The sequence below is a fragment of the Excalfactoria chinensis genome, chromosome 20 (assembly GCF_039878825.1).
Source record: "Excalfactoria chinensis isolate bCotChi1 chromosome 20, bCotChi1.hap2, whole genome shotgun sequence".
Classification (NCBI taxonomy): domain Eukaryota; kingdom Metazoa; phylum Chordata; class Aves; order Galliformes; family Phasianidae; genus Excalfactoria; species Excalfactoria chinensis.
The window spans coordinates 3,752,734-3,778,118 of NC_092844.1; the positions used below are offsets into that span (position 1 = coordinate 3,752,734).

General features: G+C 53.0%; 1 protein-coding gene across 6 annotated transcripts in view; it reads left to right on the forward strand.

The window, feature by feature from the left end:
• Positions 1 to 25,385, forward strand: part of SAMD11 (sterile alpha motif domain containing 11) — a 73,407-nt gene that overhangs the window by 19,999 nt on the left and 28,023 nt on the right. The window contains exons 4-8 of one of the 6 annotated variants that reach the window (XM_072354020.1): positions 529 to 560; positions 1,647 to 2,426; positions 3,459 to 3,550; positions 18,061 to 18,239; positions 23,833 to 23,883. In XM_072354020.1, coding sequence (XP_072210121.1) covers positions 1,658 to 2,426; positions 3,459 to 3,550; positions 18,061 to 18,239; positions 23,833 to 23,883 — 1,091 coding nt within the window. In that variant the 5' untranslated portion in view covers positions 529 to 560; positions 1,647 to 1,657. Of the gene's footprint in view, positions 1 to 528; positions 561 to 960; positions 1,086 to 1,646; positions 2,427 to 2,685; positions 2,771 to 2,977; positions 2,995 to 3,458; positions 3,551 to 18,060; positions 18,240 to 23,832; positions 23,884 to 25,385 lie in introns of those variants that run through there. The other 5 variants (XM_072354021.1, XM_072354024.1, XM_072354022.1 and 2 more) reach the window with 5 other exon arrangements.

The window sequence follows — 25,385 nt, forward strand, 5'->3', positions numbered from 1 at the left end:
GAACTGGAAGAGAGAGGATTGCTCCCCCAGCTTGCATTCCTTGGGGATAAAGAGGCAGGGGGAAGGACTGTGGTCAGGCGGTGTCAGGAGGTGAGGTTTGGGGTTTACTTTCCATCCCCAGACCTGCTGAACCTCAGAGAGCTGTTTGCCCCCACCTGTATGGCTGGGAAATGGCAGCTCATCCCACCGTGATCCGCCAGCAGATGTGGGAGGTGGGAGCAGAGTGGACAGGGGGAGATCCTATGAGATCCACCATGAGATCCTATGAGATCCACCATGAGATCCTATTGGAGATAGGAGAGATCTGAGCCAGCCTGTTCGTCCCTGGCAGGAAAACAGGGTTAACCTGGCACCTCCTCCTGCAAGGAGATGGGAAACACAAGGGACACACTGGGACAAAGCCAGGGATTGTGGTGGCTGTTCTGGATGGGGTTGGGGTCCGGGATTCTCTTCCTTCTGTCACCTTATAGGACCTGTGGGGCATCTCTTGTGCTGTATTTAAGGGCTGCTTTTTCTGTTCACTTCCAGGTAGGATTCTTCCTGCACAGTTACTCCCAAAGGTAGGAAACTCCGTCTTGTTAATGCACCAAACCTCCCAACAACCCACACCACTGAATTTTGGGCCATGTTGTCCCCTTGGGTGGACCTCACATCACACCCACCGCTGCTCCTAACAGCCGATCAGTCCCCATCGCCCAACCATTCCCCTCATCCCATCACAACAGGAGGAGGGGAGAGAACAGGAGGCAGCCTTCCTTATGCACGCTGTGCCAGGCGGGGCTGGCCGTGCTGGCGACGGGGCTGGCCGTGCCGGAGCCTTGCTGGCTGCCCCCCGCCGCTGCCCCCGGCGCAGCCCCGCCGCCCGTCGCTCACCCCCTCGCCCCCCCGCCGCCGGCTCGCCGCTTGCCAGCGCCTCCGCTGTTGAAATGGGCCAAGTTCGAGGAGCGGCGGCGGCGGCGGAGCTGCTTTGCTCCGAGTGCCCGAACTGCTCGCAGCGGGAACAGCGAGGAGGGGAACCCGGCTGTGCCCGGCGGGGGGCGGCGCTCGGGGCTGCGGGCGATCCCCGGAGCTCCGGAGGACCGCGTGTGCGTGTATGCGTGTGTGTGTGCGTGTGTGTGTGTGTGCTGCTCCTCCCGCTCCCACTCCAAGCCCTGTGCGGGAGCGGCCGTCAAACAACCCCCCCACCCCCCTCCCAACCCCCCGGCGGCGGTCGGGGCAGGTGGAGCTGCGGGAAAGTTCGCCGCCGGTGCGCGGAGCCCCGCGGGCAGAGCCGGGTTGCGTTCGGGTTGGGGGGGGGGGGGGAGGTGAAAAGGGGAGGGGGGGGGGGGGCGGTGCGGAGGAGCGCAGCGTTTAATTTTAATTATGGCATATAAATAAATAAACCAGGTGTCAGTTGAAAGGAAAAGAGCGGAGGGGGGGGGGGGGGGGTAGGAGGGGGGGCGGAAGGGGGCTGGCTGGGCGGCGGGGAGCCCTGCAGCCTGGCGAGAAGGTGGGTCGATCTGGGGGAATCAATAAGCGTGGGTCTTTTTTTCTTCTTTCCCCCCCCCCACCCCCCTCTTTTTTTCTCTCTCTCTCTGTTGTGTTTTTTTTTTTGCTTTCTTTTTTTTTTTCCCCTTGCTACCAAAATAATGTCTCCGGCGGCACAGACCTCGCCGCGATGTCAGGTAGCAGTCCGGAGGGGAAGCTCTGCGAACCGCACGGCAGCTCCCGGGGCTGCGCCGCTCCATTAAGCGCTCCGTGGGAGCCGCGCTGGGGAGCCGGGCCGGGGGGGCTGCCCGTGGGCTGCTCCGGGGGAGCCCCGCCACCCCCGGCACCCGGGCGCCAAAGGTGCTCGTGTTGCTGCTGCTGTTGTTGCTGCTGCTGGCGCGTTCCATCCCAACTCCAGCCAGAGCCGGGGCAAGTTGAACCGGAGACGTACGAGCAGCCGCCGCGCTTCGGAGAGACCGGGGAGAGCGGCGGCACCATGCCTGCCATCAAGAAGGAGCGACTTGACAGGGAAGAGCTGGCCCTGGCGGCCTTCAACCAGCCCATGGAGACCCTCCCCGACTACCTCGCCCCTCTGGCCGCCGCTGCCATGCCCGTGGTGGCCCCGCACCCGCCGGCGTACGAGCAGATCTTCGCCCACCGCGCCTACCTGGGCTTCCACGAGAGCCCCCACCCCCCGCACCCCCCCCACCTCCCCGAGGACCTGATGTTGGAAAGGTTCTCCTCCATCCCGGATTTCCAGCCCTTCTTTGACAACGGAGAGCCGTGCATCGAGGTGGAGTGCGGGGAGAACAAGGCGCTGCTCTACATCAATAAGTTGTGCCAAGGGAGTAAAGGACCCTCTATCCGCTACCGGGGCGAGTGGCTCACCCCAAACGAGTTCCAGTTTGTCAGCGGCAGGGAGACGGCCAAGGACTGGAAACGCAGCATCAGGCACAAAGGTGAGGAGCCGTGCGGGGTCTGGGGGGGGGAAAGGGGGGGTCCGCGGGATGCTCAGTACCCGAGCGGTGCCTCCGTGCCCCCCGGCCGCCCCCCGGCTCTCCTCTCCCCGGGTACCCCGAGCTGAGCGAAGTTTTTTTTACCCCAGCCGGTTTGCGGTTGGGGGGGGGAGGAAGGAGAGGAGGAGGAGGGGAGGTGTGCGTGTGTGCGCGCGTGTGTGTGTGTATGTGTGTGTGTGCGCGGGGGGGGTCGGGGGGGGGGGAGGCGTCTCCTCCTCTTCGGGAGAGAAGTTGGGCTCCGTGCGGGCAGAGCGCGGCGGATTGCGGGGCGCGGCGGGGAGCGGAGGGTGAGGACGGAGCGGCGGCGGCCGAGGGGGGGGGGGGGGAGGAAGGGGGAGGTGTTCCCGGCGGCGGAGCGCTGCGGGACCTCCCGCACCCCGGAGCTGCGCTCGGCTCCCCCCAACCCTCCCCCCCCCTTCACAGCCTTCCTGCTTGCGGGGCCGCTGCGGGCGGCAGGTGGAGGCGGGGGGAGCCCCGCGGCCACGGAGCGGGGGAGAGGGAAGGAAGGGAGGTGAGGGGGATGAAGGGGGGTTGGGGGGGAGAAGCGGCGTGACATGCAATTAGCGAGAGCCGGAGGTGGCAGCCCGGGGGGCTGCGGAGCTATTAGGAGGTGGCTGACACCTCGGCGTGTTTATTGATCGCTGGAGGAAAGGGGAATAACTTCAGGGGCAGCTCTAATGATCGTTATTGCTCTCCTTTAAAAAAAAAACGGGGGGGGGGGGGGGGGGAAGCGTTGAGCTGCTGCCTGCGGGAGAGCGCAGATCCTGCGGGGTGAGGAGGGAGGATGAAGGCAGCAGGGGCCAAACCGTGGGGGGCCGGGCTGCGGGAGCTGCCCCGCATAGGGCTGGGGGGAGCCGGGGGCGGGGGGGGGGGGGGGACAGGGAGGGGAGGGCTGAATACGAAGCACTTTCCTTCTGCTGAGGTGCTGATCCTGTTTGGTTTGTTGTTTCTCTTTTTCTCCTTCCGTGCACCCAGGGAAAAGTTTGAAGACTCTTATGTCCAAAGGAATCTTACAGGTACATCCTCCAATCTGTGATTGCCCTGGGTGTCGAATTTCGTCTCCAGTGGTAAGACGATTGTTCACCTATGTGCTTTAGTTAAAGACATCTCCCTTCTCCCTCCGCCTCCCACCCTCCCATCCCAACCCTTTGCCTCCGTGATCGCGGTTGTGGTCCCACCGCCGGCAGGTGGGAGAGCCGGGCTGAGGGATGCGCTGTGGCTGTGCTCCATGGGCACAGCACCGAGCTGCTCCTTCCTTCTCCATTGCTTAGAGTTGCAGAGCACAGGTCTGGGTTTTCTGACTCTCAGAGCCTCCTCCTGCCGTGTACCTTTATCTCAAGAAGGATGTCGGGGCGATCAGTGGACTCAAGTAGGGCACGAAAGGCATTTTGTCACATCCAGAAATAACCAGGAGACTGAGTAACAGCAGAACTAGATTGCAAAGCCGTGTTGGTGCAACTCAAACGGGTCTTGGGCTGGAGAGCCAGCCGTGTCAGAGCACTGCTGTCAGTGGAGGTCCTTCCTTTAACCCACTGAAATTAGCTGCTGTTTCTTCTGTTGTTCCCATGAGATCTGATGGACGTCCTTCATTCAGTGGAGCATCTTTATGGTGCTGAATGATGGAAGCGCAGCTGTGAGCGATGCCTTATACATTGAGATGTATACATCTATAGGTACACACAGGGATGTGAGAAGGGGCGCAGAGCAACAGCCCAGCGTTCCATCAGCTCACACAAGGACACACTGCGTGCTCCCCCAGCCAGCCCAGCATCTGTGCCGTTACCCCGAGCTGGATGCTGTGTACGGAGCTCAATGCAGGGTGGAGTTCGGTGTGTGACAGTTTGTTGGGCCGTCTTGGGGCTGCGGAGCGATGGCCGAAATGCCACCTCGTGCGTTCCCAGCGGGAGCGCTGTTCATAGCCATGCGGGGATGCCGTGCGCGCACGGGGGGCTGGGGGGGAGGCAGCTGAGCGTGGAACAAAGGCTGTATTAAAAGCGGCTCTAAAATAGAACCGAATCTGAGAAGTTCAGACAGAGGAAAAGAGGGGCCGCGTTGTTTTGGGGAAGGAGAAACGGATCTTTCCGCGCTCTCCTCGCTCCCCGCTGGGCGCTCTGTCGGAGGGGGGCGATGGGGAGGAACCCCCGGGAGAGCCGCCTTCCGATCCGCGTCCCGCGGTGCGCTCCGAGTCTCCCGGTGACCGACGGCCGTCCGCGCTTCGGACGTGCGGGCAGCCCAACCGGCCCGGCTGTCCCGCGTTTCCGCCGCCCCTCCGGAGCACCGCGGGGCCTTCCGCCGCCGCCCCCCTCCGTTGGGCCCCCGGCCGGGCTCTGCCCCCGCTCCCCACCGCGGCCCCGAGCCCGGCCCCGCCGCCCGCAGCCCGGCCTGGCGCCGCGCCGCCCCCGCCCGCCGCCCCCCCGGGGCCCCGGGGCCGGCAGTGCCGGGGGCTCCCCCGCCGCGGCCGGGGAAAGCGGCGCCCGGCCCCCGCCGCGCCCGGCCCCGCCGCCCCGTCGCAGCTCGTTTGCTGCAGCTGCAGACGGCGGCCGGCGCCGGGGCTCTGCCACCGACCGCCGGTTTCCTGCGAGGCGGAGGGGAGCAGCCGCGGCGCGTCGGCAGCGGTGGCGCCTCCGAGCCCCGGGCAGCGACCGCCCCCGTGCCGGCGTCCATCAGTCCGTGTGTGTCCGTCGTTCAAACCCCCCATTGCCTCAGTCTGTTCGTCCACTCCTTTCACCCTCCGTCTGTCCATCCATCCATGCATCTGTTCTTCCGCCCCTCCCTTCATCCATCCTTCTTATCTATCTCTCCATCCTTCCACCCATGCATCCATCCCTGCATCCATCCCTGCATCCACCCATGCATCCATCCCTGCAGCCATCCATCCATCCAACCATCCATTCATCCATCCATCCATCCATCCATCCATCCATCCATCCATCCATCCATCCATCCATCCATCCATCCATCCATCCATCCATCCATCCATCCATCCATCCATCCCCCCATTTCTCCTTCCATCTCTCTGTCCATCCTCCCCTTGCAGGCAGGCACTGCGTGCTTATCTCCCTCCTCTTCACCCTGCTTGCCATGCCCTTCTGCAGTGTGTTTGTGCCACTGATTTTCCCATCTTCCTTTCTCCTTCCCCCAAGCCTTGCACAGGAGGTTTTCCAGGTCTAGATGAAGAAGCCATGTTCTTAATCCCTATATTTTTTAGAGGCACGGGGGGGTCAAGCATCTGCGAGCTGTGAGGAAGGGTCTCCTCTATGCCTGCATGTGTCAGCTCTGGGCTGGCACAGTTCACCCTCTCCCTGCAGCCCTGGGTGGGTTCCAACCCAGATTTACTGGTGGTGCTCCCCATGTCAGAGCAGGACCTTCACTTATGCAAGCTGCGCTGCCTTTGGATGTGTGCTAAGACCATGCATTGGCTTTTCCTCATCCTCTTCTCCCCTGTGTTCATGAGAGGGTTCATTGGGTGATGCCCACGCTGAGGTCTGGGGTTCAGCTCACAGGTGAGGAAGGAAGCTTGGAGAAAGCTTTCAGGCATGGCTGCGTTCAAGCCAAACAAAAAGCACAGTTCTTTTCTCCCTCCATCCCCTTTCGTTGCGTGTCAGGACACATGGTAATTGTGCAGAACTTGGCCAGCGACTGCGCTCATTTGTTTGGTTACTGGGGTGGCGTTTTGCTGGTGAGTTGATTTATATGTGATCCTTGTTGTTTGCTGCTTCTTTGCTTTGTTGGTGCTGTTTTCCACTGATCCCCCCCCCCTGGAGTTAAGGCGTTGCTTCACAGCTTTGCCTGGGGGGGCTCAAAACTGAGCTGAGTGAGGCCATAGAGAGGGGCAACGGGACCCTCATCTGGGATTGCAGAGCTGCTAGTCCTGCAGATCTGCCCCATGCAGAGAGGACTTTGCCCACTGCTGCACAGCACTGCTGCAAGGCACAGGGTTCAGTCTGACTGCTCAGCAGGATGGATGGGATGTAGGTGCCTTTCCGAGCTGCTGCAGCCTCGGGGATTGGAGCTGGAGAGCTGTGAGCTGTATGTTGGTAGCTCTGCCTTCCTTGAGGGCCGCCTTATGGATGTGCAGGAAGGCTGTCTGTAAAGCAGGCTTGTAAAAGTTTTTGTCCCTTTGAGCCCTTTGTGGATTTATTATTATTTTCGTTAGCGGTTTCTTGCAGGTTGGGATTGTTGCTGTTAATCCAGCACGTTCTGGCTGAGTTTAGTGCTAGTTGGAGCCTGGCTTTTGTTTCCAGATGGGCTCTGCTCAGGTGTGTGTTGGGCTGCACACCTCCGAGTTACGTTGGTCATCGTAATAAAGCCAAACCTGAGTGCTGGCAGTGGGGCAGGAACTGCTAGAGGCATTCTGCCCACCCAGCAAGGCACTGCTGTGCACGGGGTTCCATTTGGTGGGTTATTAAACAGCCTTTGGAAAGGGAAATAGAAGAACAGCAGAGATGCAGGAGTAGCTTGGAACCATAGTGCTATCTTGCTAGGGAGCTCCAGGTGGGGGGGTTGCTAACCCACCTGCTGCTGCAGGGGTGTCAGTGCTGTGCTGGTCTGCTTCCCTGTGCTCCACAAGTCCACCAGCTTGGGGAGAAGGGAAGTGATGCAGGTTAGCTAAATAAAACAGAAAAGCAGCAAAAGCAGCATCGTCTTGTTAGCAGCGTGTCAAGGGCAGTGTAAAGGTGAGATAGGATAAGTAATTTTGCTGTCAAAATTATTTAGAGATGTCATTAAACTGCTTAGGGCTGTCTCTGCTGCTTCAGGGCACAGACACCTGGTTTTAATTTGCAGTGGTCTGTGTCCAAACCTGCTGGCCTCGTTCAGAGGGATCTGTGCTAATTTGGAGCCTGGTGGCAAATGCCTTCAGTGAACATGGGATCCAAATGGCAGAGAGGAGCAGAATTAATTCCCTCATGAGCTTTCTTAGTTCTCCTTTCTAGAGGTTTCCAACTGCAAACCAGTTCCCTTTGGCAGAGCTGATGAACTTCTCAGGTCGATGGAGAGCATCAGAGAAATCACTTTTGCCCAAGACTTTGGGCTCCACATCACTTCTGATGGAGCAGTGCTTGGTCAGGATTTCATGCTTGCAGAACCACCTTTTTCCCTTCCTCTCTGCCTCTCTCCATTGGGTTGCCTTGCTGTTTTCCTCTTGCACTGTCCCTTTATCTGGAGGGCTTCTTGCTGTGCAGCAGATGCTGTGCTGACTTATGGGGCATCTCTTAGATCCCTTAGATCAACACGCATCATCTCTACAGTGCCAACACCCTTCTCACCACTTCAGGGCCCTTTTCCATCTGGAGATGCTCACCCTCCTTACTGCTGGTAGATGGCAGCGGAAAGCTCATCTTGCAGCTCCACAGCCCAACTTTGTGCTAAAGGCAATGAAAGATGTCTCCCAAAGGGTTATTTGTGGTTGCAGGTCTGTAAGGAGGATGGAGAGCATCCTCCAGCTCCCCTGCTTTGCTTTCATTCTGCTCCTGTCTGAAGGTAAATCTTCTGTACGTACCGCCTCCATTGCTGGAGTAATGCATTTCCTTTCTTTTATTCTGGGCTCTGTTATTAAAAAGAAAGAAACACAAGAAAACAGTGAAAAGGGAGAGGAAATTGCACATTCCCCTGGGTCGTAAATACAGTCTGATGGGGGGTTCGGTTGTAATGTGTCTGGGGAGCTGGAGGGTTAGAAGAAGAGAATTCCTGAGCATGGGAGGAAAGGTTCTGCTTCTTGCAGCCTTGCTCCATAGCTTTAAGGTGATGGGCAGGAGCAGTTTCTTACATCATGCCATTCAGTTGGGAAGGGAGAACCTTTCTGGGTCATTTCCAGGTAATTCAGAAGCTTTGGAGCTGTTGATGATAGAAGAGGGATGTGGGCATCCCGGTAGTCTAGAATGTGCATCTAACTCTGATGGTTGACTTGCAGCCAATGCACACTCATTGTGGGGAGATGATTTCACTTTGGGTCATTGGGAACACAGCTCAGGTGCTCTTCATCCCCACAGCTCCTCAGTATCAAACTCTCCTCTTGAAGGAAAGCAGAGCACACTGCTGGAGCAGTTTGCCATCCCCCTATGGGCATCCTAGCATCTCATGGTCATCACCGTATCCCCAGGGTCTCGCTAATGCAGAGCTGTGAGTGCATTCCTATGGGATGGCAGCTCTCATTGTGCCTCTCTCTCCCCATCAGCCTGCAAACTCCTGCATGTAACCCCATCCTTTCTCTTTATCCGGAGATGGATGCGATAGGTGGTACTCAACGCTTGTGCCGCGTTACCACGGCAACCAGAAAGAACCCCCGAGATGGGAAAGGGCAAGCATCCCGTTCTGCCACAGTCTGCAGCATCAGTGATTGAATGAGATTAGATAGAATTAGATAATCCTGGAATTCGCAGCGATTTGACGCCGGGCCTTTATTAAATAAGTCAAAGTAGCAGCCCTTGTAGTAAAAATGAATGCTATGAGATCGATAACTTTTCCCACCATTTGTCACAGCTGTGACTCTGAAGATCTCTTTTTTTTCTTTGATATGGGGTTGAACCACACAAACATCCCTTTCATTTCTTTCTTCCTTCCCAGAGGGAGCTATGATATCAATTCCCCTTTTATTTCCCCCTTGTGATTCACCCACTTAACCGTAAAGCACACTTAGAGAGGAAAGCCTACAAGACCCTTCAGCAATGGTTCAATGAACTCGAGCATAGAGTCGTTACTTAAAAATTGTACGCCATTAGGCTGAAGTATGTCTGTGTTTGTGGGGTCAGCAGGAAGGAAAAAGGGAAGAAAATAAGCTGGCTGTGATGGTTGGGTGGGCAGCTCTGTGTTTTTGGTGTGTGAAGCTGCTGGGACCTGCTCTGTGCCCAGCTGCCTATGGGCCTTGTTGGTGTCGGTCTCGCCTTCTGAAGCCTCAACCTTCTGCTGCTGTGATGGATTTCTCTGCTATAAGTTCAATAAAAGTAATTCGGAGAGGCTGATGAGCATTTCTGTCCCCTTGTGGGTGCAGAGGGCAGAAATCATCCTTGCTTTTGGAGGATTTAGTTCCATCAGTGCCTCTGCTCTTGTCTTTTAAGGCACTATAGAATCTCAAGAGGGGTCTTGAAAGGACATTTGAAATTACATGCTCTCCATGTTACTGTGCTTTTCTTCCAGCTGAAAAACTGACTTACTGAGTGTGTAATCTCATTGCTTTGGTGGGAGTCCTGATGCCTGCTCTGTCTGCACTGCTGCATCCAACCCAGCATTGGGTAGGAGTGACCCAGGCAGTCACACTGCCCTTGGGACAATCCTGCTCTGGTGCCTTGCTGCACCCCAAACCAACTGTGCAGGGTCCAGGGTATCAGCCTGGGGAGAATCTGGCTTTGTGACTCTGATAGTGTTACAGTAGAGAGAAGGGATGAGTTCAGGCAGGATATCAGTTCCTTCAATGATTTCCCATGTTTGGATGGCAGGCTCCACCTGGGGAGGTCCCTCCAAGCTGACAAAGGGAAATCAATTGGAAACACACGTGGTGCAGAAGTCTTTGTGGTGAGGATTGTGCTGTGGCTTTCAGTTGCTTGAATGTTTTGAATTGTATCGCAAACAAACTGCCCTTAGCTTGTTGGAACTGCTTTTCTTCCTACTTTTGGATGCCATCTCAAAGCATGATATTTTTCCTCTTATGATCTGTTAAACCCAAGGACATGATGAGGTTGGGTGGTTGGGTAGTTGGGTGCTAGTTGGGTAGTTGGGTGGTAGTTGGGTGGTTGGGTGATCGGGTGATCGGGTAGTTAGGTGGTTGCATGGTTGGATGGTTGAGTAGTTGGGTGGTTGGGTAGTTGGGTGGTTGGGTAGTTGGTTGGGTAGTTAGGTGGTTGAGTAGTTGGGTGGTTGGGTAGTTGGTTGGGTAGTTAGGTGGTTGGGTAGTTAGGTGATTGGGTAGTTAGGTGATTGGGTGGTTGGGTAGTTGGTTGGGTAGTTAGGTGGTTGAGTAGTTGGGTGGTTGGGTAGTTAGGTGGTTGAGTAGTTGGGTGGTTGGGTAGTTACATGGTTGGGTGGTTGGGTAGTTGGTTGGGTAGTTAGGTAGTTGGGTGGTTGGGTAGTTAGGTGGTTGGGTGATTGGGTAGTTAGGTGGTTGGGTAGTTGGGTGGTTGGGTAGTTAGGTGGTTGGGTGATTGGGTAGTTAGGTGATTGGGTAGTTAGGTGGTTGGGTAGTTGGGTGGTTGGGTAGTTGGGTGGTTGGGTGATTGGGTAGTTGGTTGGCTGGGTGATGGGGTGGTTGAGTAGTTAGGTGGTTGTCTGGTTGATGTTAGCGTTGGGGATCACATGAGATGGCTGGAAACCATGTGTGCCAGTGGCAAAAGCACAGGGCATTTTGGAAAGACGTTTTGCTTTGACTGGTTGCTATTTATTACCACCGAGTCCCAAAATAATAGACATCAGATTGTGAGATGTCAGTTGGCAGTGATCCTACTGCACATTCCCATGGACAGACAGGCATCTACAGCCAAAAGAAAACTATTCAGTCTTCGAGCTTGATTAAGAAAACCCAATCTGTAACTTCAGAACTAAAACCACAGCTTGCACTGCTTTCCTCAGTGCCCTGATACCCCTCCATCCCTTTCCCATCAGGGAATGGTGCAGTGTTTGGTGCATGTGGCCTTTGGGAATACAGTGCTGACCTTGCTGTGATTCTGCTTCCCCAGATAGAGGCTGGGAGAGCAGCTCTGGTGCTGCCTCTGGAGATGGGAATGCTGAGATCCATGCACTGCAGGAACCAAAGACCTCTGCGACCATTAGGGCTATAATATGAACTTCTCCTGGGGGTTAGAAAGCTCTTTGGACTATCCCATTGATGTTTGATCAACACAGTGCCGTGCTGTGTTTTCCCATTTATTTTGGATTTCCTCATTGCTCTGAGACTCATTAAAAATCCGAGTCAAGTGTGGGAAGAACTTCTCTGGCTAACTGTGCTGAAACCGAGCGCGTCTGCTGGGTTAGAACTGCATAACCGGAGAAGTCTCCGTTTGGAAACCTCCTCATTTGCTGCTGGAATGAGAAATGTTTCATTTCCATACCAAGTTGGAGGTCGCTTTTTCTCCCAGAGCAGAAATGAAATATTTATTGTGTGTTTTCTTTTTTTTTTCAATGTTTCTGACAGTCCTACCGTTCCCATCTAGTAATGGGCTGAAACCATGATTGCCTCCTGTCCTTTACAAGCCAGTGCTTATTAACAGGTTGGGAAGTTTCCAATGGATGAGTCTCAGAAGGGTTGGGGTCCAAAGCTGCTCAGGGCCCCATCTGTGGCTTTGAATGCCTCCAGGGATGGGGCTGCTCTGGTAGCAGTGCCAAGGGCTTGCCCATCAAACACGAATGTGGCTGCTTGCCTACCGACAGATTAGTTTCTTATTGCTTTTGCCACCTCTGTGATGCTGTAAGGCCCAGCTATGCTATATATAGCGTGATAAATCTGCTTTATATCAACGTGAACTTTGATCTGTCTTATTAATATCGCACTCATGATTTGAATATTTAAGCATGCACGGCACATACCGCAATGTTATTTAGCTTATGCTTGCTTTATTTAATCATTTTAGACTTAGAGAACACCTGTGCCGGCTCGCAAGCACCATGCGATTAATTAAATCCACCACTCATCCCAGGTGGAAAATCATTGAGGAGCAAACCTTTCGGCCTTAATGTCTGCATTGAGGTTTGCTGGGGGGTCCCAAGGCAGGGATAGCAGTGCAGTTGTGCCCAGCCCCATCAATGAGGCTCCTTCCCCACTAGAAGCACAGTGGGGCCTATGGGATGTGTGGGGCTGGCTGTGCCTGCAGCACAGGGATGGGGAGAGGGTGGGATCTTTGGGTCAGGATCCTTTGTTCTGTTTCTGCAGGGCTGGATAGCAAACTTTGCAGTCTTTGCTGAAGGATCCCACTCTTTGGCTCTCTCCTTGTATCCATCAGCATTTGGGTCTGTGCTGTTCGGTTGTGTTGTTTCTATGCCTGTGCAAAGGCTGTATCTCGGAGTTGGAGTTGTGCAGCACTTGGGTGTTTGCATTCTGCTTTTGTTTTGAGCTGGAATCCAGAGGAGTGGTTTAAATGCAGCTGGAAGAGTCAGCGTTCCCCTCCCTTGTGTGTTAACCTGCTGGGCCACTGCACTGCTTCCCGCAGTGGGGATTACTCACCTCCATGACTAATTTCCTACACAGGGCCCCTATAGAGGGTTAGAAAACGAGTCCTCCATGGCTCCGGGGCACAAAACATCATCTCTCTTTTATTTATTTATTTTCATTAAAAAATAAAGCAATGAATTTAGCTAACGAGAGCAGAAACTCCCATAGGTAGAACTGGAACTGCAGCCAGGGAGTCCTCAGACTGGTTTGCTGCATGGCACCATCCTGAGGATGCACGGTGCTTGGGGGAGAGCAGAGCTGCAAAGGAGGACGGTGTGATGGCAGTGCTGCTCTTTGCCTCTCAGGACTTGCTATTCTCAAATGCAGAGCAAAACTGAGCTGTTTGGTGGCTCTCATGAGGCTGCAGGAGGATCATGAGGCTGCAGGGGAGTCTGTGTCTTCTTGGGTGTGATTGGCACCACTTGGTCTTGGCTGGGGTTTTGGTTTGAACAGGGCCAGAAGGTGACCCATAAGTTGGGACCTTCCGTTTGCTTTGCAGTGAGGGGATTTGAGAAGGAAGAGTGCCACCTACTGAGGTGCAGAGTCCCCCTCCTTCAAAGGGCAGCAGGTGGAAGCATCCCACCCTGCTCCTCCCACACATGGCTTGAGATGCTGACATCCACACGGTAGCTGTGGTGGTGGCCCATCACTTCCCACCTCACGGAGGTGCTGGAATGCATTATAGAGGAAACACCAGCCCCAAGACGAAGGGTTTTACAACCCAAAACACCCACCTTCCTCTTGGTTTTAATTTAGATCTGGTTTCCACTCCCACAGGAGCCAAAGTTCCCCCCCCCCCCCAGCTCAGAAAACCCTTCCCTTTGGTATTTCTTTTTTTATTATTATTTTTCTTTTCCCTCCGAGCTTCTTGTTTTTTATCCTTCTGATGAATTATTTACCTCCCTCTTGGGGTTGGGGGCTTTTTATATTCTCTTTGTGTTGATCTTCAAAACACAGCGCTGCCAATGCTCCCTGCCAGCACTCGCCTGCCTTCCTTGCATTGCCTGCTCCCATTCAGCATTGGGCTCCTGGAGGTGTGCAGCTCAGACTGCGACATCAATGCGTGGTCCTTGACCATGGATAAGGTTAAGGATGCTGTCTGGCTTGGTGACACGTCCTCTTGCTGCGTTGTGCTGGCTGAGGGCACACCAGCCCTTAGCAAAGCTATGGGGCAGGAAGGGATGCCAGCAAGGAGTTGGCACAGCAGGATGTGGGTGCATGCTATGCCTCGTGCCCAGTGCTCCCAGCCTCTCTCATTAATTCCCCCCCCTCATTAAGGCTCTGAGGAAGCCTGTTGGGTAGTTGCTCAAAATTGCTTAATTTTTTATTGGATTTAAGTCAGACTTTGTGGGCCAACCCCCCTCACACACCTGGAGGACCACAGGTTGGGAATGGAGGTCCGGGCTTACTCCAGGTGAGCTAATTGCCTTTCTCTCACCCTCAAGTCCTGCACCCTGCTGGCTTTGCTCTGGGCTGGGAGGTTTTATCCCTGCAGCCCTAGCCGTGATGCATTGCATTAAGAACACACAGTGCAGCCCTCAGGCTGTTAACCCCCACGTGTGCAAATAACCCGTGGTGATCCAAGCAGAATAACTTAACGTTTGGACCCTGCTCAAGCCCAGTTCATTCCCATACCGAGCGACCTGCAGAACTTGCTTGAGGCTCTGTCTCGAAAGTCGCATCCTCATTAGTGGGAATGGGATGTGTTTGGAGCTATCTATCCCTGCATCTCTGCTGAGTGCTGGCTGCTCTCCCTGCCCTGCTGGCTTCCAGCCCTGCTGCCCTGATTCTCCTCCCTGCTGGCATCCCAGCAGTGCAGGGCCAGGATGTGCTGCTGCAGAGCATAGGAAAGCAGCCTGTCCATCAGCCTGGGGTCACTGTAAATGCAGGTTGTGAGCTTGGGTCTCGAAACCTGAAGGAAATCAGCCCTTTGTTCCACGGTAAATAAAGCAGTCTATGGGGAAAATAACCATAAATGTTCATTATTTGTACAGGAAAATCAATCTGTAGGCCAATTGACCAAATAAAGTAATGCGATTTGCTGGGAAGTCCCGTCAGTGCAGTGATGGGGGGGGGGGGGGGGGTCTGAATAGGGGTGTCAAACAGTGGCTGCAGAAGTGGTGTGGGCAGCACAGGGGGGGGAGGGGTGAAGGAAAGGGAAAAAGAGACCAAACAGAAACAAAACAACAGCACAGAGCACCTGCTGCTGGGAAGCCAGAAGGTGAAAGTGCATGCACTGCAGGTGGGAAGGTTAGAACAGACCTTGCAGATCCCCAACCCCAGCCCATCCACTGCTGGGAAGGTGCAGAGCCAGTCCTTGTTCCACAGAGCAAAGCCTGTGTCTGTCTCCTTCTGGCTGAGCATGCTTGGAAACCTCTGGGATCTCCAAGAATTGCTTTCAGCACGTCTCTTCAGAGCAGAATATAAGCACAAACCTCGGCCCCATTCCTCTTACCAGATTGTTTCAGCCTTGCTGGGAAAGGCTGTGTTCTCTCAGACCTGAGAGCAAACATTAATGCCTGGAGGAATGGTGGGCATGGTTTTGTTCTCTCGTCCTTCTCCAGCCCAGCAGCAGAGCAGGGAGGTGTGAGGAGTGTCTGAATGCATCCGTGCCCTTTGCTCCTTGTCTCTTCACCAGAGTAAAAAGAGCGAGAAAGGAAAGAACCAGAGGGGAAAATGTGCACAAGTTTGCTTTTATTTGGGAGACAGCATCGGTGTACCACGTCCCCACTTGGTGTCAGTTGGCTGTTACTCCCTTAATACTGACTTACATTGCCTCAGGACCTGGCTTCAAATCTCTGCTTCCTTCTTTGCAACCTCAGACTGAAATGGCCAGAGTTATTTGATGTGGGACAGGCACAGAAAACAAAAGAGCACAGCGCTGCTCAGCCCGCTTCCAAAGAGGATTTGACAGTGGGTAGCTCCAAAGGGCTGATAGATTCTCTATCCTGAACTATCTCCTTTCAAAGGCTGTGAGTTCCAGTTGGCTCTTCCACAAGAGCGTAGCTCCGAGTCTATTAACAAATTATCCTCGAGGCTTTATAACTCACTCAAAGGTAATAAATGGGAAATACTCCCCTCTGCTCACAGATCTTGTTCATCTGCTTCTTTAGGGCTTCGGGAAGTAATGCTGTTAATATCGATGGGAAAAGCTTCCTTTCTCTGTAACTTTCTTTTGGTTTAAAACACGTTTTCGGCAGCCGTAATAGTACCTACAGCCCTGTTGTGTGTCCCACCAAAGCATCCTTGAATAGTGAAAGGATTAAAGCAAAGAGGCATCAACCCATGGGATGCCATGAACTCATGGGATGCCATCAACCCATGGGATGCCATCAGCCCATTGGGTGCCATCAACCCATGGGAAACCATCAGCCCATTGGGTGCCATATGCCTGTAGGATGCCATCAACCCATGGGACGCCATCAACCCATGGGATGCCATCAACCCATGGGAAGCCATCAGCCCCTTGGGTGCTGTCAGCCCATGGGATGCCTGTAGGATACCAGCAACCCCATGGGATGCTGTATACCTTTAGTATGATGGCTACAGGTTCCTAATGAAAGCTCAGGGGAGAGGATTAGCTGGGCAGGTACCTGCCCCTTTCCTGGCTGTTTTTGCTCATCTGAACCAGAGCTAAATGTGAACGCTGCCATTTCTCTGACAAGGGGTGTGTGGGCTCCGTGGGTGTGTAATTTCCCTAATCAAAGCCATTTGGCTGCGTTGCTGTTTGTAAAAGAAAAAAAGATTCCAGGCTTTCGGAGCCTCCCCCCTTTTCCTTTTCCATATCTTTATTATCAATTAAAAAAAAAAAGAAGAGAGAGAGAGAGAAAACGCTGTCTGGGCTTGAGGATTTCCTTCGCATATGGAATAGATTTAGCATTCCTCAGCTCCCAGCATTGGCAGCACACCAACCTCCCTCCTACCCCCCCTCTACCCACAGCCCCTCCTGCTCCTTGTGTCTTGTATGCAGAAGGAATGCACGTGCTGCTGCTTCTGCAGTTGGGTTGTTTGGGTGGCTTGTTGTTGTTGTTGGTTTTAATCCACTAGAAATGGCATTTGCCAGTGGGTTGAATCACGGGTGCGTGAGGAGCTGTCGTGCCAACGGCCTTGCATCTGTGTGCACGCTCTGGAGGCGTTTGCATTGCCATGCATTGAGGTTGGGATGCTGGTGGAGCATCCCAATGGGGACGGTGCCTGCTCATCTTGCTCTGCTCGCATATAGAGCACCTTGGGAAGCCCCCATCTATTTTAATTGTCTGGGAATGTAGAAAGTAAAATGAAATACCCCCCCAACCTCACAGCAAGAATAAATGCAGCTTTGAGAAACGCATTTGGAAAGCTGGGGTGCACATGGCTGCAAGGACACGGGGCTGCTGTGTTATCCATCTGCTTGGGTTTGTGCTCGAGGGGAGCAGTTGGGTGTGGGGTGATACCTACACAGGTGTGTGTGTGTTTGTATATTGAGTGTAGGAACGCTTATGTGATATATGCATATATGAGTGTATTTCTACATCGGGGTGTGTGCGTTTGCTGCATGTTTAGGTGTAAGGGGAGGGATTTCAGGAAGGTGAAGGGTGAGCATCTCAAAGAGGGTGCTGCTGCTGGGGGGTGGGACGGCTCATGTGCCTCCTTGGGGTGATGCCTTCCAGATGGATTTAGCTAATTATCACCGCAATTAGGGCTCCCCCTTAATGACGGCAACTGGAAATTTATTGACGGAGGTAAACAAGAAGCTTGCATGTTGTCTTCTTGGAAAGTTCCTCCTTTGCTTAATGCAGAACACATGGGCTGAGCCTTGCTCTGCTCTCCCCTGCGGAGCCTGCCTGGCTCTCCCAGCTTGTTCCCATCTCACCAGGTTGGGTTGGGAGGTCAGAGTTGCATTTGCTTGACCCTTTTTACACATCTTTCTTCATTTTGTTCCAATCCTTGCTAAAAAATGTGCTGCTTCTCTAAGACTTATCCTCGCCAGCTGTGTGCTGTACGGGAGACAAAACTGGCTTGCAAAGGCAAGCGAAAGCATTAGGGATTATTGGGGTCATGTCTTTGCTGTGCCATGGCCAGAGGTTGCATTTCACCTGTTGTGATAGTTGGCAACATTTAGTAGCAAATATATCCCAGAGGGTGAGGCGGGAGCCTTACTGTGCTCCCATCTACCTTCCTTTCCTATTGGCGTGGCTGAGATCCAGTGTAGGGGCAGAGAGGTGGGGAGAGGCTGGAATTGCATGGCTTGAATGCTAGAGATGGAAGAGCGAGGTGTGGATGTGTCTCTGCTGGAAAGTCTTTTGCAAACAGGGAGCACCAGTTTGGAATCTGGAATCTTAACTCATTGCCTTCCAGGGTGACCATCGGAGTGAAGCTTCTTGGTGATGGGTTTCCTAACCAAATCCTTCTTCTTTTTCTCTCCCACCGTTTCCTGTTCCAACTGATTCTGTCCTGTGCCAGAACCGGGGTCGCCTGGCAGAGAAGAGGACGATCCCCCTGCCCCCAACCAGGATCCCCAAGAAAGAGCTGACCTCCATTTTCTCGCATAGCGACGACAGCGAAGAGAGTGACAAGGGCAATGGTCAGCACCCCGAAGTAAAGCAGGAAGAGGATCTCCATATCAATATCATGAAAAGAAGGTACTTTTCTTGCATCTTGTTGGCACTGCCAAGAGCAAAGGCACGGAAATGTGGGCACTGGGTGTGGGCTGCCCAATGGAGTCACCTCTAGGCCTTGAAATTCCAATGTGGTATCCCATTGGGGTTCAGAAGGAGCAGTGGGATCCTCTCTTGTGGCTGCTCACTCCTTTATGGGGCGAGTAGGGCTGTAGGGGGCCGTGGGCTTTGTGTTTGCACTGAAGTCATCTGCATTTGCAGGCTGATTTTTGTTGCATCCTCTGCCCAACATTCTGTGCCTTTGTGCCTGGGGAGCCATTTTGCATGACCATGGAGCCGTATGGAAAACGCTCAGCAGTGAATGGGTCATAAGTCCTGTCTTTTGCTTTCATTTGCCTAGAAATTCTGATGCAGTGGACACTGGGTGGTTCACTGTTGGTGAGCAAAGCTTTGGATGGAGGTAGCAGCAATGATAATGTTACGTGTTCTTGATTATGAGTGTGAAAGAGCATCTCCTGGTCCCAAGATTGCCTCTGTAGCACGAAAGGGGGTGTAATGGAGTTGCAGTAGGCAGTCAGACACCTCAACACCAAGATGTTGGGGCTGCATCTTGCTCTGTACCCCATACAGGGGTAAGAGAAGGGATTGCTGAGTTACATTCTGCTGACTGTCACTTGGGCTCTCATATAAAGTCTTAGTTCCAATAACATTCAGCTGCAAAATTTGGGGTTCCCTCATCCCTCTGAAGAAATACGATGTTTAGAAGACCTGTAGCTGCGGGGAAATAAATAGCTAAAGGCTCAGTGTCTCAGCCTGCCATGCATATCATTGCAACTCATCTTGATTGTCATCTTTCTCCGATGCATAAAATCACTCAGATCCTAAGACAAGCCCTATAAAAACAGAGGAGTGGAAACCGAAGGCATGTAATTGCTTTTCTTATGTTTTATGTGCTTCTCACTCCCGAGGAGATGAGCTCTTTCCCCCCCTTGGCTTCCAGCAGATGCCAGTACATTCAGCTTGGAAGCAGGGAGAGCAAACAGCCAGCGCCTCTCATAAAGCCCACCTGTAATTAAAGCCTGGGTGATCAATGACAGCAGTGCTGGGGGTTCTCGCTGGGAAATAAGAGGTGTTTAGGGACGTGTCTGCCCTGTGCATGTGTACAGGGGGAGAAGGTGCAGAAGGAGCCCCCGTCCTCAGGTTTGGGACAACACCCCCTTTTTCATGATGGTTTTTAGTTCTGCCAAATGAAGGAGCTGGGTTTTCTCATCTAGTGGCTCCCAATGTGTTGCCTGGAAGGTCTCATGCTGGCCCCAGTGCAGACAGCATGCAGACGCACCAGCTGGGCCTGCACAGCCAGCCCCCCATCTGCTGCTGCCCCTAATTCACCTGTTGTGTGCTCCCTGGCTGCGATGGATTGGGCTGTGGCTTTATTGCCTCCCACCGAGAGGGAGAAATAGGTTAAACTGTGATAGCCAGGAGGTCAGGGTTGGGGCCCCACTAAAGCTGTGTTGTTGTCTCGTACCCCAATGGCCCCCATGCACCCCTGTGTGCAGCTGCTCTTACAGTGGTTGCATCATTGCTTTGGACATTGTTGCCTTTATTTTTCCCCCCCCCATTTTCTCAGTTGTCTTTATATTGCCTGCTTCATCTCACTGTGCTATGAGGGGATGCTGTGTGCTGCTCCGAGGGGGGCCAGGAGCTTAGTGCATTGGTTCATCCCTCATCCTAGCCTCCCTCATGTTGACCCTTAGGCTCCTGCCTATGGCGGTGGCCTTCAGAGGAAGTAAAAGCACTGAGGAAGCTGCTGTGGGGTGCTCTGTTAGCATAGAACCACTGAATGAGTTGGAAGGGACCATTAAAGGCCATCTGGTCCCACTGCCTTGCAGTGAATGGGACACCCCCAGCTCCATCATGTGCTCAGGGCCCCATTTTAGGAAGGAGCAGAGAGCTGCTATCTGTGCCTGTAGTTGATGCATTTCACTGCACGCCACCTTATTTCCCAGCAAGTCCTTGCAAAACTGTGTCACTTTGCTGCCTTGCACATGTGTGATAAAGCCGAGGGAGCCGAGTCTTGCACCGTAAGGAGCTTGGCTCATCTGCTTAGAAATCCAGGTGACCCAGGCTTAAAGGTGAGTGTTTCTCATCTTGTAGTGAGACCCTCTGAGTCCTCCTTAGCCTGCTTTGCAGGGTGTGTTAAGTAGCCGTGGTGTTATGCCGCCTGTCTGGAAAACAGAGGGCTTAAAATCTTGTCTCATATAACCAGAGGCATCTGCTGAGCTTGATACCATAGCTTGATACCCAGACTGTAAGCACTCAGGGAAGAAGCTCTGAGGATTATTGGGGCAGTGCTGCAGAGGAATAGCCTTTTTCTTTCCATCGGAGTGCTGGTTCCAATGCATGCGGCACTGCGTTGCCATTCTGGCTGTGGCTGTACTGGTGCTTGATGAGGTTCCTTGTCTGGCTCTGAAAGTTATTGAGTGGCCAACATGCTCCTCCTTGTGCTTCAGGGCTGTGAGGTCCCAGCACCATCTAGGTTGACATGGGGTAAATGCAGAGCTGCTCCTGTTGTCCTCTCACTTGACCTCCTCCTGAGATGCTGTGTTGGGACTCGTTTCTTTCACAGCCTCCAATGGCTATTTGCTGTTAATTGGCAGGTCAGAGGCAGCCCCTTCTTCCTTCCTCCACAGCTCATCATTTGCTTTGCCTCCCTTTTCCTTTTCCTCCCCCCTTCCCCTGTTTCTCTCTGAACCATGCACCGCTTAATAACAGCCACCATATTCAATTAAAGATCCATCTGGGAAGCAAAGGCTGGGCTTGGTCCGGAGTGCCAGGAAGCTTGTCGCGGTCTTAATGAGGCCATATATTTGTGAAGGGAGAGAAGGAAAATAGCTCCTTATTCTCAGGGATGTTGTGGGACAAGAAGTAAGAAATGGGAAGAAATCCCTTCTTGCTTGAGGAGGTGGGAGACTGGAAAGGAGGTGAAGTGTGAGGTGGGGAGCAAACAGAACCCTGAGCCATGAGTTGCTGCTTGTAGCCCCTTGCAGCTGGCCTTACAGATCATTAAGGATGGGAAAGGTCTCTATGATCATCAAGTCCACCCTCAACTCATCCCCACCGTGTCCACTACACAGCATCGCTTCCATGCTGTAGTGTAGCCACGACACCCCAAATCCAGGTCTCAGTCTTGCTGGAATCTTGAGTCTCCTCTTGCATGCAGAGAGCATCAGGTTGTGCTGTAAAGCAGAATGATGCAGATAGACTCCATCCAGCACAGTGCTGGCCCTGGGACAAAGGGGAGAAGGAAGGGACAGCTGCAGGGGAGAGGTGGGATGTGGCTGCATGGTGCTCCCCACGTGGCCATGGGAGCAGGCTGGCCTTGGGTAAGTGCTCAGCAACAGGATGGCTCACTCCTTTGGCCTCCCCACAGCCAAAAAAGCTTGCAGGGTCCTCTGGGGTCCAAAGGAACGATGGGGGAAAAAGAAACCAAACCAAAAGAACCAAAAAAAAAAAAAAAAAGCCCTTAAAAATTAAAAACTATCCCAGCTGCACTCCTTTATTTTGCCAGCTCTGTCACTTTCTTTCCTGGGCTGGATTCTCATTCCAGCATGGGCTCCCAGGGATGCCTCGATTAGCCTCAGCCCTTCCTGTTACATCATCCCTTTGGGGTTGTTTTGCATACATGGATGAGTGACTTCACCCTCTGCACAGCCCCAGCCCCAAACACCTCCTCACTGAGGTGCTGAGCCACACACAGCTGGGAAACCCATGTACAGCTCCATGTGGGACCCTGGGCTGCTGCATCACCCCATATCAGAGATCCTGGGTGGCTGAGGAGGTAGAAGACAGTTAGCCATGCTGTGGGGCTGCTATCCATCTTTCCCCCCCCCCCTTCTTTTCTGTTATTAATTTATAAGGAAGTGTCTGCTGCTCACCGTTCTCCGTACAACCCAAGGATGGGCTCCTGCAGCTGATAGCTTGCAAATGATTAGTAATTTGATTTCAATTGGATGAATAACCCGTTAAAGGCAAAATGTGCATTAGGCTCAGAAATCTAATTGGTGATAACGGCGTAGAGATGTGCAAGGACTGCTTGGTTCTGCTCCCTGTCCTTCCCTCCCAACTCCTTCCCCTCACCACCCCCCAAAAAAAAAGAGATGATTAGGATTTAATTTCATTCTCACCTATTCATTTGTCTAAATATGGGTGTTTAATTATCCATCTTGGCTGATAGCTGCCCCTGTGTGAATCTGAGGCTTTCCCTCCCTTGCTTACAGCACTCCCAAGCAGTGTCCCTACACTCTGATGTTGGCTGGTGCTCGGACTCATTGCAGATGGTTGCTCCTTCATTTGTTTATTTATTCATTTTGGAGGGCACCAAACAGTGTTTAATAGGCACGAATGGAGGGACATGATCTATTGGCTCCATTTCCAGGGGGGTTTCGTGCATGTCATCCAGGGAGCAGAGCAAAATCAGCCCCATTGACAGCACTGTTGGTGCTCCTGGGCCATAAGAGCCATGAGAAGCTTGAGTTTGCTTGGAGCTTTGGGTTCTATTTGCTGTTTGCAGATGAAAAGCTGGGGAGGCAGAGAGCCAGGGTGGGTTTTCTGAACCACTATATGTGAAGAAGAGGGAAGCCTATGTACATGTGGGACTAATAAATAGAGTTGTGAGCGCAGCTTTATCGCTGGAACCTCATCTCTAATGAAATCTAACAGTACCCTAAAAGAGGTACTCACCCCTGTAAGAACAGCTCAGAGATCAGCACGGCTCCTTTCGGAGCTGCTCTGTGGGGTGAGCACAAAGGCAGGCTCGCCTTGGGGAGACTCACAGCCTTGGATGTGCAATTATTTCCGTGCCAAGCGCTGTTCTCAGCTGATTTCTGAGCAGTGCTTAAGTCCCATTGACTTCAGTGCTCATGCTGAAGTGCTTGCTGGCCCAATTTAGAGCACATTCAAATCAGGCAGGCTTGCATTGAGGCTCATTCCTCTGCCCTCAGCTCACGTTGCTGCTTTTCCTATGGGGCTGCTCATCAATCACCCTGATGGGGAGGGACGGCGGGGGTCACGGCCCTGCTGGGGGTGGCAGGGGAGCAATGCTCCCAGTAGCATGTCAAGACAGCAGAGCACAGGTCAGGCGTCTGCCTGAGCCCCCAGGGTCGGCATGGATGCTGCCTGGTTGGAAAGAGGAGAAAAAGGGGAGGGGTGGGGGAAAAAAAGCCAGCACAACCTGTGGCTGCCCTGCCTTGATTGAGGATGTTATTCATCTAGAATCTGCTGTTCCTGCTTGTCAGCAGGCAGAGTGACAGAGTATGGGAAATTAATTTCCGAGGTGGGAAATTGCTAATAATTTATTTACAGCCGGGGAGGGCGCGGAGGAGGGAGTGCAATATGGAGATATTCGGGTTTTCTTCTTCAGATGTCAATGCTTAGCATTAGTTGGGACAACACCTTGGGCCTATTGGGAAGCCTGCTGCACCAGTGGGGCTCCTTCCCCATTGCCAGCACATTGGGACCCATGGGGCTGTTGGAGCTGGGGAGGGGGTGGGTTGTAATGGCGAAGGTTGCTGTGTTCAGCATGTGCCATTGACATCTCTGTTTGTTTGTTTGTTGACAGGATACACACCCACTGGGATTTAAACATCTCCTTCCGAGAGACCTCTTGCAGGTACCATTTTGGGGCACTCTCTTTGTATGGTAGGCTAAGCGTTTATGGTTTCTTACTGGCATATGGATGCTGTTGGATGTAAATGATTGGTGGTCTTATGGTTTTTTTGGCCCAAATATCCTTATTTCTATTCTTTTTGATTTGGGAAAAGTTCTCTTGGGGGGAAAACAGTCTCTTTTGACAGAGAGGATTGATTGGCCTTGGTTGACCAACAGTTGACCATGAGCCAGCAGTGAGCTCTGCTGGCCATTGGAGTCCTGGTTGACCAAGGCAGCAGTGATGTGTGAAGGTCATACCTGTGTGCCTGGAGAGACAGATCCATCTGTGCTTAATGGAGTGCTGGGTGGGAATGAAGTCTTGGTTTCCCCCATGTGACTCAGTGGAGGAAACGGGGATGGAATGGTGGGAAACATGAACTGAGTCACGCTCCAGTGGGGCAGAGGGATTCACTGGGCTTTAGGTAAGTACTGACTTTGGCCCTGGAGCATAAAACTCTATAATACCTAAAATTTACAACGTTCAGCATATAAAACCCCCACCCCAAGCAGGAGGAATCTCAGAGCTGGTCTAGGAGGCAAATCTCACCCAGTGCTCCTGTAAAAAACAGCTGAAGGGCTTCTTTTGTGCACCGGTCCTCAGAGTAAAATCCCTGTTTTGTGGCCCTAAGCTTTCGGGACTCTAAAATAGAAAAGAATGGATTCCTTCCAGGCGGACCCTTTCATGATAAATTTCAGCCTAGAGCAAAGTTTTATGGCTGAGTTATAAACCCCTAAAAGGCAGAGGTTTGTAATGGAAGCACTGACACGAGCCTTAATTAATAGCCAGCTGAGCAACGGCGCTGCACTTCAACACAGCCGTGGCTCAGGGTGCAAACACCTCTAGAAATCAGAATCCCTGCCTTCAAAAAGGGATATTTCTGAACCTCAGATGCGTGGTGTAAAACAGTGCTCTGGTTTTTATGACAGCAAACACATTTGCTCTGCTCCCTCTGCCTGCTTGTTGCCTTCGTTTAGCTTTCTCCTGCCCAGACCATGGCAGAAGGGTCTCAGTGATGTGCAGAGCTCCATCAGTTGGGTTGGTCCTCCCCAACCCATGGCAGGACGTGGGACCTGTAGTCTCTGTGCTACATAAAGTCAAGCAGCTGTAAGAGCTGCCATCCTAATTTACCTGTCACAGGGCTGGCTTTGATCTTCCTTTCTCAGCTGCCAGAGGATGCCTGGATTCATTGGCTTTAGCCACTGTGGAATTGCTGTCAGTCTTGCCCTGGATAAAGACATGTAATTGGGTACAAGGCGTTCTGCCTGCAGAGAACCCAAAGCTGGAGGTAGGGGAATTGTCCTGAGGGCCGAGATTAGGATCTCTCCTTGTGCTGCCAGGTGCTTTTCTCCTGTCCCTGTCAAGCTTTGAAGTTAACACTGGCTTTCAGCCTTCGTTTGCAGCTCCCTTTCTTTAGAATTGCCTTTTTAAGGTAGAATTTGCTTACACGGATATATTAGTCCTTG